This window comes from Melanotaenia boesemani, chromosome 7 (genome assembly GCF_017639745.1).
Source record: "Melanotaenia boesemani isolate fMelBoe1 chromosome 7, fMelBoe1.pri, whole genome shotgun sequence".
Lineage (NCBI taxonomy): Eukaryota > Metazoa > Chordata > Actinopteri > Atheriniformes > Melanotaeniidae > Melanotaenia > Melanotaenia boesemani.
The window spans coordinates 8,843,263-8,857,238 of record NC_055688.1 but is presented as its reverse complement, the minus strand read 5'-3'; the positions used below and the strand labels follow the sequence as shown (position 1 = coordinate 8,857,238).

Below are 13,976 nucleotides of genomic sequence, written 5' to 3'. Positions count from 1 at the left end.
CCCGGAAGCCAACTTCAGCGTTACGTCATCATTTCATTTGTGGTTTGGGTTTCCTCCCCCATCACACTTATCCTGTCCGGACATGCGTATAGTTTTACTTAATGAAAACAAAGACAGCCGGCATGACACAGTTTTCCGTCTGAAGGTAAGCGATATGCATGTTTATACCTTTATAGAACATGGTAAAACACGTTTAGATTACACGTTAACTGTCTGCTTTGCTTCCGCTAATGAAGAAAAAGAAAACAAAATAACTCAAAGCCAAACTGAAAGCATTTATTAAATTGTTTTAAACCCTGCTATGTCTCATTAAATAGCGTAAAGTAAAGTTATATCACCTTGAACTTAAATCACTTGAACTCAAAACCTTAAAAAAATTCTGCGGTGCCTTTGACAAAAAGTGGCCACATAACCAAAGCTGCGCTTCAGTTTGTTCGTTTGTTTTGTAATGAAACCGGAGGAGTTTTAAATGAATGGAAAAAAAGAAACCGCTTTTTAAGTAACCACAGTACACACAAGTGTCTCCCGCTTGACTTTTGATAGTGGGATAACGTTTCTGTGAAATGTTTTACACATTATTTAACATCCGGAAGTGGCGCAGTAACGCGACACCATGATTATAATGCTTGCATTGAGTTATATAGATATTTGAAAAGCGAAGTACATGTGCAGGCTTTGTGTTTAAGTGACATTTTTAAAAGAAAATATTCATCTGTCCATGCCGCTTCGTCTATTAAGGGTCGCGGGGAAGCTGGAGCCTAACCCAGCATTTAGCCGGTAACAGGCAGGGTACACCCTGGACAGGTCACCGGCCCATCGCAGGGCCAACTTAGAGAGACAAACAACCATTCACACACACCCCCAGGGAGAATTTAGAGATATCAGTTAACCTAACATGCATGCAACGTGGGAGAAAATGCAAACTCCACATAGAAAGGAGATGTTCGAACATTCCCCAGCCAAGGATCGAAACAGCGACCTCTTGCTGTGAGCCAAAAACGTCTTTGGACAACTAAGTTCAAATTTGCTACCTTAAAAGCAGCGTCAAGTCATGCTGGAAAACGTTAAAGCATCTCTAGTGAAATCAGGTTAAATAAACCAGATGAAGTCATTTCACACTTAATGGGAAAACAGAAGGTGAGTTAATATGTATGTAATATCACAAAAGTCACAAACAAGCAAAATTATAAACATATAAAACCGTAAATGTAAGTTTAATTCATGCTTGAACTATATGCTGCATGTTTTTGTTAAGTAGCAAAAAAATAAATAAATAAATAAAAATTCTGGGTTTTCTCAAACTTCAGCTCCAGTGTGCAGGTAATAACAATAGTAATTAATGGTCTATCAACACTGATTCATTTCTGCTTTTTAAAAATAAGAAATCAGACTGTTTAAGCTGTTACTTCCTGTGATCACTTGCTCCTGGTCCTTAAAAAAGTTTATTCTTTTTCTGTAAGATGACCTTGAGTATTAAGAACAGTGTCCAGATAAAGTGCCCAATAAAATGTAGCTTATTATTCTATTATTATTATTATTATTATTATTATTATTATTATTATTATTATTATTATATTGCATTGTTGTATATTTGTTATTAATGATGGTGAAATGAGTTGAACAGGGATTTGAATGCGAGGTACACAAATTGTTGAAAAGAAAGACAATTAAAATCCAAAATAAAGTTAGATAGTTTTAGTCCTAAACAATTAAAAAGCCTTGTGAAAATACAGTAGTTTAGGAATGACTTTGCAACAAGATTTTTTAATGTACATTTACATGCCCGATTAGTGTATTTAGTTTTAGGATTAAAGAGCTTTCTCAAAGCTTTAAAACTTTCCACTCAGTCAGTGCTCTGGGAGTTATTGATGTGCTTGAAAGGAGTGAGTAGAAAAACTATCTGCACTTTTCCTGCAGGTTATCATGATTGTGCAAAATGGTGGACTCTGCAAACATCCGACCAAGGATGAAGATGAGGGAGGCCCCTTCACTGAAACTCCTGGAAAACATAAAAGGCAGACCAAAGCTCAGAGGTAAACTCAAGGTCAAGATTAGTTTAGTTTAAATCATTTATTTCAAACATGTAAGGTGACTTTATTTACACCCACAGGTAGACTTGTTCTGAAATAGCAGGAAAGGGTTTTGACAGTGTACAAAACATAACAAAAACAGACACAGAAGGACTATCACATAAAATCAAATTAAATGTGCTTTTTAAAGCACTTTTCATTCATGAGCACCACAAAGTGCTTTACATAAAAAAAAACAACCTTTGCTTATTAACCCTTTATGCGTCAAAGTTGCAAAAGCATGACACACACCAGGCCACGTCCCTAGAAAAAGAGCTTAAACTTAGCAACATAGCAAATTGTTCTTTTTTTCTGTAATGCTAAACAGAGATGGTCTTCTTCACCATGACCGTGAAGAAACTGACAATAAAGCTGACTTTGACTTTGGTCATGATTACTGGTTTGGTCTTCAGTTCTTCCTCTCAACATGCCCGCGTCTTTAGGAAAGTGTCGCCTGTTTTGGAGAATTAAAGATGGAAAGAAAGAAGAGTGTGTAACATGTCAACATTGGCTTCCTGTCATGGCCGCTGCCTACCTTCTCCTGCACTCATTCACTATACTGAACAACCATTAGACTGAACATTTTTACCAAATGAGCATGCGGATGTGAGGGCTTTAGTAAGCTAACGTCAGGTTTAACTCTCAGTTTTCAGTGACAGAAAAACTGGTTCATCTTTTAAGGAGGTGGATCACCAGGGCAGCTGTTAACCTAACTGATCTGGAGCAGGGTATGCTTGAATCATCTGCCTGGTTGTTTTTATTTGTTTGCTTGTCCTAGGGTCCAGAGGTCGAGACCAGACTCCCCTGACCCTAGCTCTGTTTCTATGAAGAGTAATCAGTCAAAGGACCCACCCCTCGCATTTCAAGGACAACTCTCATCTGCTAAAGAAATGTAAGCTGTCTCCAACGATAAGAGTTGGTCTACTCTTGATTTTAATTTAAATCTTTTAGTACCTTAATATCATCTGTGTTTATTCAGCATATTAAATGTGTGCTTGTCCTAGGGTCCAGAGGTTCAGACCAGACTCCCCTGACCCTAGCTCTGTTTCTATGAAGAGTAATCAGTCAAAGGACCCACCCCTCACATTTCAAGGACAACCTTCATCTATTAACCAAATGTAAGGGGTCTCCAACAGTTACACTTTTCAAGCGTGCAGCAATGTTTAATAGATGCTTTATTGTAATTTAAACACAGATTAACATTTTACTCTTTAACATAGAATTTTTATTGAAATAAACATATTGGCTCTTTTTCACATTTCCTGAGGTTTTGACAAAATGTCTGGGATGCTTCAGAAAAATAATAAAGGCAGTATCACAGCTCCCATTCCACCCTCATCTTTACACACTCTATCTCTGTCTAATGCATCATTTAAGCAAATAGCACTTCAGTTTGAATCCTCAAGTACCTAATTACTGGAGAAAACCAAGAAATTGTCATTTTAATTTGAGGGTTGTGTTCGTTTTTATTGAACTTTTTTTTTGGTTTTTTTCTCCTAGAGTCCAGAGGCCAAGACCAGACCCCCCTGACCCTAGCTCTGTGTCTATCAAGAGTGACTGGTCAAAGAGGACACCCCTTGCATTTAATGGACAACTCTCATCTACTGATGAAATGTAAGCTGTCTCCATCAATAAGAGAACAAAAAATGTTTTGTTTTTGGGTAAATTATTTCCATGCATTTCAGTCAATTCTTTGTTGCAGTTTGATGCAAGAAAAGTAACAGAGCATAAAATAATAGTTTAATGACATTACAGACCTCAGTGTCAATGCAATGTAGTTTCTGAAACTTGTAACCCTTAAAACTCCAACAGCTCACTGTTGGATGGTCAACTGTTTTCTATGCAACCTTTCTGTACACACCGCTGCTGTGTATGAGGATGCACATGCAAGCGAGAGTTAGAGCTAACATTCTTAGTTTGGTATGCAAAGCATTTACAGTGTTAGTAGAGCAGAAATAAATTTGCATTATTAGTTTTATCATAAGCAAATATCTTTAGAAGTGCATACCCATTAAATGGAGCGTTGAAGATAGCTGTATCAAAAGAGTAGATGAGCTGAAAGCAACACTACTGAACTTGGGCTGATACATGCATTTTAGCACCTCTTAACAAAGGCTGATTCAGCATTTTACATCCTGTCTTTGTGCTCAACTTTCTAGTCAGTAAATGTCAGTCTAATGTCTTATCTCATGCTCTGTCACTTTTTCTCTTCTTTCTCCTCTCTTCCTCCTCTTAAAGTTGATTTGAGTTTCTTTGCTGAATCAGTCATGATGCGCATTGAAAACGGCTAGTGTGCCGATATCCAGCGGCTGGCATGTCATGTGCTACAGTGAAGTGAAACATGGCTTTAAAGTGATGCTCTAGGCTGCGGGGAAAAATAAATAAAAAGTTGTGAACTGCAGTTTCTCAGCCTCAGGACATGCAGGGTATTGGCAGCTCCAGGAATTTAAATAATACACATCATTGTGCCATCAGAATAAGTTTTAAGGTAATAAAGTAATGTAGTGCTTGAAGGCTAAAAACAACTGTAGACTAACTAGTTCTGAGCTCAGCAGGACTTGTTAAAAGTTTCTAACTCAATATTACTTCTTTATTTCTGTTTACAAAAAAATTGTGCAGTAAAGTAATTATTTTTTATTATTTTAATGGCAGAGTTAAACCAGTGATCTTGGAAGTTCCCAGTAATCTGTCTGCAAAGGAGTCTCAAGCATATCTGGACTACATAAATACGGTCTGTATGTGCACATCAAGCACTTTGTATTCGTTGTGTTGACAATCATCATGCAAAGCTTTGTTGTGAAACATGTTATCAAACATGAATCTGATGATTTTGGTCAGTTTTTCTTATTTACATAAAACTCTGTTCCAGTTGCTGGAGGACAATGTTACTATTACAAAGAACGAGTTAAATAACATCCTGAAGTTTCTGAACTCACACTATGCAGAATGCATAGAAAGTGAAAGGGAAGATCAGAAAGAGTTGGATGGAGTGGATGAGGAACAGTGCAGAGGCAACAGAGAAGCATTTCTGAAGCTCAAACTCCTCCTGAAGGGACTGAAGCAACATGAGCTGCCTCACCATCTGCAGGAAAGTAAGATTTTACTTATTTTTAAACCAAAGAATTAATAAGATGTTCACAGATGTCTCAAGACATCCTGGAATATTTTCTTTGTAAGACATTAATTGATCTTTTTATGTGTTCATTCAGAAAGCTGCACTGCAACTTGTCAACGTAAGCTCAAATGTCAGCTGAAAGAGAGGGTACGGTGTGTGTTAGAGGGCGGTTCTAAAGAAGGAAACACAACCCCTCTGAATCAGATCTACACAAAGCTCTACATCACTAATGGAGGGTCTGGAGAAATCAACAATCAACATGATTTCAGACAGACTGAAGAGACAGCCAGGAAACTAGAAACACAAGAAAGAATAGTCACGCAGGAGGAATTATTTAGAGTCTCACCAAGTAGAAATGAAGCAGTCAGAACAGTGATGACGAAGGGAGTGGCTGGCATTGGGAAGACAATCCTAACTCAGAAGTTCACTCTGGACTGGGCTGAAGACAAAACCAACCAGGACATCCAGTTCACATTTCCATTCACTTTCAGAGAGCTCAACGTGCTGAAGGACAAGAAGTTCAGCTTGGTGGGACTTCTTCATCACTTCTTTACTGAAATCAAAGAAGCAGAAATCTGCAGATTTGAAGAGCTGCAGGTTGTCTTCATCTTTGATGGTCTGGATGAGTGTCGGCTTCCTCTGGACTTCCAAAACAATGAGATCCTAACTGATGCTACAGAGTCCACATCGTTGGATGTGCTACTGACAAACCTTGTCATCGGGAACCTGTTTCCATATGCCCGCCTCTGGATAACCACCCGACCTGCAGCAGCCAATCAGATCCCTCCTAAATATGTCGATATGGTGACAGAAGTCAAAGGATTTGCTGACCCCCAGAAAGAAGAGTACTTCAGAAAGAAAATCACAGACGAGAAGCAGGCCAGCAGAATCATCACCCACATCAGGGCATTGCGCAGCCTCCACATCATGTGCCACATCCCAGTCTTCTGCTGGATCACTGCTACAGTTCTGGAGGAAGTTTTAAAAGCCAGCGAGGGAAGAGAGCTGCCCAAGACCCTGACTGAGATGTACATCCACTTCCTGGTGGTCCAGACTAAAATAAAAAAGGTGAAGTTTGATGGAGGAGCTGAAACAGATCCACACTGGAGTCCTGAGAACAGGAGGATGGTTGAGTCTCTGGGAAAACTGGCTTTTGAGCAGCTGCAGAAAGGAAACCTGATCTTCTACGAATCAGACCTGACAGAGTGTGGCATCGAAATTGAGGCAGCATCAAAGTACTCAGGTGTGTTCACCCGGATCTTTAAAGAGGAGCGAGGACTGTTCAAGGACAAGGTGTTCAGCTTTGTCCATCTCAGTGTTCAAGAGTTTCTGGCTGCTCTTCATGTCCATCTGACTTTCATCAACTCTGGAGTCAATCTTTTGAAAGAAAAACAAACATCCTCAAAGTTTGCTAAGCTATTTAGCAAAACACACTTGAAAAATCTTCACATTGGTGCTGTGGATGTGGCCCGGCAGAGTCCAAACGGACATCTGGACTTGTTCCTCCGCTTCCTGCTTGGTCTTTCAAGGGAGACCAATCAGAAACCTCTTCAAGGACTGCTTACACAAACAGACACTAGCCCACAGACCAACAAGGAAACCATCCAGTACATTAAAGAGAAGATCAATGGCAAAGTGTCTGTGGAGAAAAGCCTCAACCTGTTCCACTGCCTGAATGAACTGAATGATCGTTCCCTGGTGGAGGAAATCCAGCAGTTACTGGCATCACAAAGCATCTCAGATAAGCTGACTCCTGGTCAGTGGTCAGCTCTGGCCTTCATCTTACTGTCCTCTGAGGAAGATCTGGATGTGTTTGACCTGAAGAAGTACTCGTCTTCGGAGGAGGCTCTTCTGAGGCTGCTGCCAGTGGTCAAAGCCTCTCGCACAGCTCTGTAAATACACACATAGATGAATAAAATATCACTTTTTAATATTTAAATCTGCAAAGACATGTTAATTCTATGATTTTTCACATTTTTTATTTCAGACTGAACTTCTGCACCCTCACAGAGAAAAGTTTTGAAGCTCTGTCTTCAGTTCTCAGCTCTACGTCCTCCAGTTTGACAGAGCTTGATCTGAGTAATAACAACCTGCTGGATACAGGAGTGAAGCAACTGTCTGATGGACTCACCAGCCCAAATTGTAAAGTTGAAACTCTCAGGTCAGATGAATATATTTGGGCTTTTTTCAGCATAAATTGTTGTGCCAAAGTAGAGCTTTCTAGCAGTAGTATTTGTCCTGCTGATTGTACCTGGCAAATTGTTTACACTTGTACCGTCATGTGGTTTTAATAGGACTAATGTGAAAATGTAAATGTACTGGTGAACTATTTTCTAAAGTCTTTCTTGTTTAAATAATTGCACAAGGCTGGATTAAGTTGATTTTATGATTATTTTGAAAGCCTATGTTTAAAAATAAGTTAGCTTTCATAATGCTAGTCATTAACATAAGATGACATCAGTGCCGTGAAATTCCAAGGTGATGCAACTTTTTGAACATCATTCAAGAACAATTTTCCACTTCTGTAAAAGATGGGAAGCTTTTTAAATGAAACATAACTTAGTTGTTTGAACATGTTCTGAACAAACACCAGTACAAAGCGAATGAAATAAGTCATTTCATTTAGTAAATATAATACCACAATGACTGTACGTTGTATGCTAAGGTTGGCTAGCTGTCCCTGTCCGCTAAAAGGCTTCTTCACCCGTACATTTTTATCTATAAAGCTATTATTGGACTACTCCCTCCATAGCTCTGCTTTTATCTTTCGTTTAAATATAACTCAACGCACAATCTGCGATCCCAGGCCTGTCTTTCTGCCTCAATGCCCAGAACTCGCACTGAGTTTGTGAAGAGGGCATTCATGTACTCAGCTCCCTTTACTTGGGACGAAATAAATAAAAAAAAACCCTTGTTAGCCTCCCTCAGATTAAAACTCAGACATGTTGATGGGAGATGTCTATCATGTCACATGTTAATTTTCTTTGTTCTAATATTGTTGTAACGTTTTAATGTATGTTTTTAATATAGTTAGATATTGAATATCTTACTATATTAAAACATTTGTTTTAATTTGTGTTACCGCTGCCATGTTGGCCAGGCCATGCTCGTAAAAGAGATAATCTGCCTGGTAAAATAAAGGTTAAATAAAAAAAATATTACCTGATGTCAGTAACAAACTCAAAATAATAAGAGGAACACATAACATTGTCTTATATCCTTTTTTTATGACATTCAGTAAAAAATGCTAACGACCTGTATCTGTTATTGCTGAATGCAAGATTTAAAATGCTGAACAATAGTCAGCTGAGTTTCTTCTTTATGCTGCAAAATCATTTTAGATAGGAAACAGATAGCAAGCCAGTTCTACATTATGCACTTTTAAGTCATGCAGAATGATATCTGGCATCATCCTGCTTAAACAACCACCAGGCTGGTGAAGATGCCGCCTTGTCGGCAGTATATCTTTTAATTTCAGCATTTTCCTCTGCATTAATTGTGCATTCATACACGTAAAGTCATTGATGGAACATAGACCCGTCTGAGCATCACCTCCATAGAGACATGAGACATTGCCCAGTGCCTAATTGCTAAAGTTATAACACATATTTAATTTAAACACAGATTTTCTTTTTTTTGTTTTCTTTTTTTTTCATTTGACTTCAGACTCTGCGGCTGTTTCCTCTCACACGGAAGTCTTGGTGTTCTCAGCCTCCAGTCTTGCGCTCTAAGACAACTTGATCTGAGCAACAACAACCTGCAGGATTCAGGAGTGAAGCTGCTGTCAGATGGACTGAAGAGTCCACAATGTAGCCTGGAGACTCTCAGGTCTGACTGGAGTAAAACACTGTCAAAAAACAAGTCAAAAGCTGTAGTTTCCTAGTTTACATCCACTCTAGATTTTTATTTACTTTTTTGGGAAATGCCATTCTAATATTTATGTGCATACTCTAACTGTATGTTATTACTTCTTGTTGCAGCTGTATTGTTTAGCTGCTTTTAGTTGTACACTGAGCTGTGCTGTCGACTAAATCGAACTGTATGCTTATTTTTAGAGATCAGTTATGAGGCATGATATACAGTAAGTCAATATTTATGTCATTTCATGTTAAATCAAAGTAGAAATCCAACTTCATGCTTGTCTCCTTATGACATGCTATCTCAGCAACAACTTATTCTTTAATTCCTCTTGTGACTCGGTGTGATATGGATAGTTTAATCTCACAACTCTTCACATTCTTGCCTCTTCTGAATGCACTTGCTTGCAGTAGTCAGCGCAAATCCTATTCTTATACAGGTGTGTCCTAATAATGTAGAATATTGTTAAAGAGTTCATTTGTTTAATTTCTAAAAAAAAATGTTTTTCTTTAATTTAACTCATTTATTATATAGCCTCATTACACACCATATTTCAAGCATTTATTTATCTTGATTTTGTTGGTACAGTTAAAGAAAACCCAAAATTCTATATCTCAGAAAGTTTTAGAATTACATAAAACCAATTATATGTGTATATATATATATATATATGTATATATATTATTTAAAGGTATGCTATGTAATTTTTCAACCTTAAAACTCTGTGTTCCGGACTCGTTTGATGGCACATTAACATTTATTATGTGCATCTGTGGAGCTGCCGCTGCTCAGCAGCGTCCCAAGGCTGAGAAAACGCACTTCACAACTTTTGCTTCGGGGACGACATGTAACGTTGCAGCTGAATTTCTCTTTACGCACTGTATCACACGCTAGCAAACACATATAAACACATCGGCCGTTTTGAATGCACACAGTGGTTGATTTAGCATAGAGACACTAGAAGACATGATCCGAGGAAGAGACAGAGCAAAAGATAAGACGACAGTCCACGTAGGACTGACTTTTACCGGTTGGAGAGAGCTCAGAGTACACGTAGGATGCTAGCTGGATGTCACATTAGCTGTCATTGGTGCATCACTAAGAAAATCTGCCAAAGTTCCATAGTATTTCTTTAAAGGCTCATGAAAACTTTGCAGGCATTTTAGATTAATTATCTGGTTAAAGTGTGACACACAGTGTTGACATTATTAACTTTTTCACAATATTCTAGTTTTCTGAAACACTGAATTTTCAGTTTTCAGTAACTATAAGCCGCGACCATCCAAATGAAAACAAATAAATGCTTTAGCTATTTCACTCTGAAATGAATCTATATAATAAATGAGTTTCACTTTTTGATTAGAATAACTGAAATAAATTAACAGTTTTTGATGGTATTCTAACTAATTGAGATGCATCTGTATAAGGAAAAATCACAGAGGGAGTTTCTGGGGATTTAAGTTGATTTGAAGCTTCTAATTGCAATTGTATTCTCTGATCCATGTAAAGTAAGGTTTCCTTTCCAATCACACAGGCCTCACTGATAGAAGTAGTGGTATAAAGTTTCTTTAAAGTGTATAAGAATTTTTGACATCTAGTGGTAAAGATTAGCAAAGAAATTATTATTTCAAATGCCAAGCCCAGTTGTGAATGGAGGCCGTCAGTGGTCAAAGATGTTCCAGATGTAAATGTTTTTTCATCTGTAAATTAATCCAGGCCTCAGGTGAAGTGATAGAATTATGTACATGTTTACCATCTTCTTCAATGTGCATTTTAAGGCATTACTTATGTTAAACAGTGCACTAGCTGCTGTCAAACAAAGGCAGTACTGGACTTTTAAAGCTTAAAAGGTTCCCACTTCACACACAGAGTTGTTGTCCATTCAGAGACACTGTAGTAAAAAATGTTTTCACAAATATGGCTGCTGCCATGTATGCTGACCCACGGCAAGTAGATACATGGCTTGTTGTCAGATAATAAAAACATAGCAGTTATTTTAGTAAAGTGATAAGATACCAACAGAAACGCAGTTTTTAACGTTAAATTCATTTATGCCACACACCTGTGTTTTTGTTACACACTGCACCTTTAAAATGAGATTTAATTCTGATATCTACAAAATTGCTGCTATTGTACACACTGTAATTATATTTTTCTGCAGATGTACAATTTTACTGTCACATTTTCACCTGTAATAGAAAACCAAACAATTTAAAAATGTTGAAAACATTCACAGTCAAAATATTGCATTTGGTAATAAGTGGGATTTTTCAATGCAATGATTTATTTATAGTTATTCTTCTTTTTTTAATGCTCTCTCCAGCCTGTGTGTCTGTAACCTCTCAGAGAGAAGCTGTGAGGCTCTTTCCTCGGTTCTCCGCTCCCAGTCTTCTTGTCTGAAAGAGTTGGATCTGAGTAACAACGACCTTCAGGATTCAGGGGTGAAGCTACTGTCGGCAGGAATGAAAAGTCCACACTGTAAGCTGGAAACTCTCAGGTAAGCATCTATGAACTGGATGACCATTTTTAAAGTTGGCTTAATATCACATATTTTTTATATCACTTACCCCTCAATATCAAAACCCTTCTGTGCAAACCCAGGTTCCACTAGTTAAATAAGTGTTTTCCAAACTGTTTTTCTCGGAAAACCCATTTTATACAAATACTATAAAGCTGTGGACCCCCTGCCCCACCCATGCTGATTCACACCATAAATAATGTATGCTAAATAATCAACATAAAGCCATACTTTTTATTGTTTAATAGGGACAAATCATCAGCTCTGTGGTGTTTCTCTTTCATTAATTAAATGTTGCAGTAAAAATCAAGGTTACCGGGATAGAAGTGAGACGCTTCGTTACTGTAGCTCCGCCTGCTAACTGACCTCACAGTACATGGATGACAAATGATTGGAGGCATAAATTGTTCCCTTAAAAGTGTTTTTTTCTTTTTTTTTTGACTAAGGGTACATGTGTAACAATATTGTATAAATAATTTTGATGATCCCCATTTATTCACTTTTGGATCTGGTTTGAAAAGTTAGAGTTTTCAGGATCCTAAAATTCCAGTTCCATGCGAACACCATGTCCAGATGATTAAAAAAAAAACTTGAGTGGACACACTTCAACTTGTCAATGTGTGGACATGGTCTGAATTTTTAATCACAATGACTCTGAGTGGTCAAAGCCTCGGGACCCCTGTGTTCTATGGTAACCACTGACCTAAAAAAAAAAAATAATGATAAAGAAATTATAAATAATAATGATAAAATAATAATAATACATTGAAATGGCACTTTTCAAACAGAGACTCTGCTGCTTACAAGGATGTGTATCTCATCACATAAGACAGACTAAAACAGTCTAAAAATAATAAAGCAATGACTGCTGATGAATCATTGACCCCTAATATTACTGAATTGATTTTTCCAGCTCTGCAGCATCATTATATTATGTCTTTTTTTGTGTATTTGCAGGCTGACGGGATGTCTGATCACAGGGGAAGGTTGCTCTTCTCTGGATTCAGCTCTGACCTCCAACCCCTCCCATCTTAAAAAGCTAGACTTGAGGTACAACCATCCAGGAAACTCAGGGGTAAAAGCTCTCGCTGCTAAACTGAAGGATCCAAACTACGGACTAGACACTCTTAGGTATGGAGGGATCTGCTGCAGCAACAGTCAATGTCTGATAAACAGAAGAAACAAGATCTTACTAATTAGTTATAATTATCACCCAATAAGAAGAAGCTTTACTGTAATAAAAATTCTCCTCTACCCACTCCTCTTAGTGTGGAGCCTGCTGGAGACCAGTGGTTAAGGCCAGGGCTGACAAAATGTAAGTGGATTTCTAATTTAAGTGATGAAAGCAATCAGATTCAAATAGCTGCTGTTCATGCTTAAAACGCCTTTTAAAGGTTACTGGCACAAAAATACAACAATAGTCATGTGATTCCAATAACACGCGAATACTTACCGCCTTTATAAGCATCCAGGTTTTTTCTTTTTGTTAGCCATTGCCTCAACTTTGTCACCAAGGTGATAAAAAAATAATCATTGTTTGCTTTTTGCCAGTTTTGTGACAAAATTGTAAGCAATTTGTGAGATTTAATCCCCCTTAAAACAACAATTTTAGGTACTTTGTGAAAACTATTACTAATAACAAATTTAAACTATAAATAACCAAATGTTTAGTTTCCCAAAGTGCTTTAAATGTAGAAAATCACTCCCTATCCTTAAGTTTTACTTCACACCACAGCAACAAAGGGAAGTGACATTATTATTATTATGACACTATCGGTACTGTTGATATCCACAAGAATTAATATATGACAAAAACAAGTAATTTGACTTTCTTTATGTCATCTGTGGACTTATAATTGCTGTTCACATGTAATTTTTAATAATCTCTTAAATTAGTTAGAGAAAGTTTTATCCAATCATCAGTGATTGATCAACAGGTCAGTATTGTCCTCATTTTTCATTTCTGTCTGAATTTATTCTGATGTCTTCTAAAAATAAAAGACACTGTTAAAGCCTTCGTTCAGACATATTCTGGTGGGTAAAGTAGACTTTCTGAGTGGTTCTGCTGGAAAATTTTATTTCTGTTAAAGGGAGTTTTCCCCTCTAATATCACCCTATCTATGCACAGGACAGGATAATGAATCAAGGATAAGTTTTGGCAATACTTTAATTTCCTTAGCTAGGCAATGCTTTCTGAATTGGCTTTATACTGTATAAATACAGTTTTTATGAACCGATTGTAATTAACTTGATATAACTGGATGATGGTGAGATGGACTGAATTTGATCGAACTTTAAAGTGCCTTTCAATGACTGTGATATGGATAAAATGGATCTTTAAACAGTAGAAATAATCTTTAGGTGTCCATAATAAGTCCATGAATATCGACAGAACTGCAACTTTTTTTAATTTCTT

At 37.4% G+C, this 13,976-nt stretch overlaps 1 protein-coding gene across 11 annotated transcripts in view; it reads left to right on the top strand.

Annotated features, from left to right (window-relative positions):
- The window catches only part of slc25a48 (solute carrier family 25 member 48), a 54,096-nt gene that overhangs the window by 19,537 nt on the left and 20,583 nt on the right, over positions 1 to 13,976 (top strand). For 2 of the 11 annotated variants that reach the window (XM_041990160.1, XM_041990167.1), the window contains 12 exons: positions 1,918 to 2,033; positions 2,848 to 2,961; positions 3,074 to 3,187; positions 3,570 to 3,683; positions 4,722 to 4,800; positions 4,939 to 5,161; positions 5,279 to 7,076; positions 7,172 to 7,345; positions 8,851 to 9,012; positions 11,366 to 11,539; positions 12,518 to 12,691; positions 12,829 to 12,875. In XM_041990160.1, the coding sequence (XP_041846094.1) occupies positions 1,918 to 2,033; positions 2,848 to 2,961; positions 3,074 to 3,187; positions 3,570 to 3,683; positions 4,722 to 4,800; positions 4,939 to 5,161; positions 5,279 to 7,076; positions 7,172 to 7,345; positions 8,851 to 9,012; positions 11,366 to 11,539; positions 12,518 to 12,691; positions 12,829 to 12,875 (3,289 nt within the window). Of the gene's footprint in view, positions 1 to 53; positions 146 to 1,231; positions 1,321 to 1,917; positions 2,034 to 2,847; positions 2,962 to 3,073; positions 3,188 to 3,569; positions 3,684 to 4,721; positions 4,801 to 4,938; positions 5,162 to 5,278; positions 7,077 to 7,171; positions 7,346 to 8,850; positions 10,150 to 11,365; positions 11,540 to 12,517; positions 12,692 to 12,828; positions 12,943 to 13,178; positions 13,974 to 13,976 lie in introns of those variants that run through there. The other 9 variants (XM_041990163.1, XM_041990164.1, XM_041990165.1 and 6 more) reach the window with 9 other exon arrangements.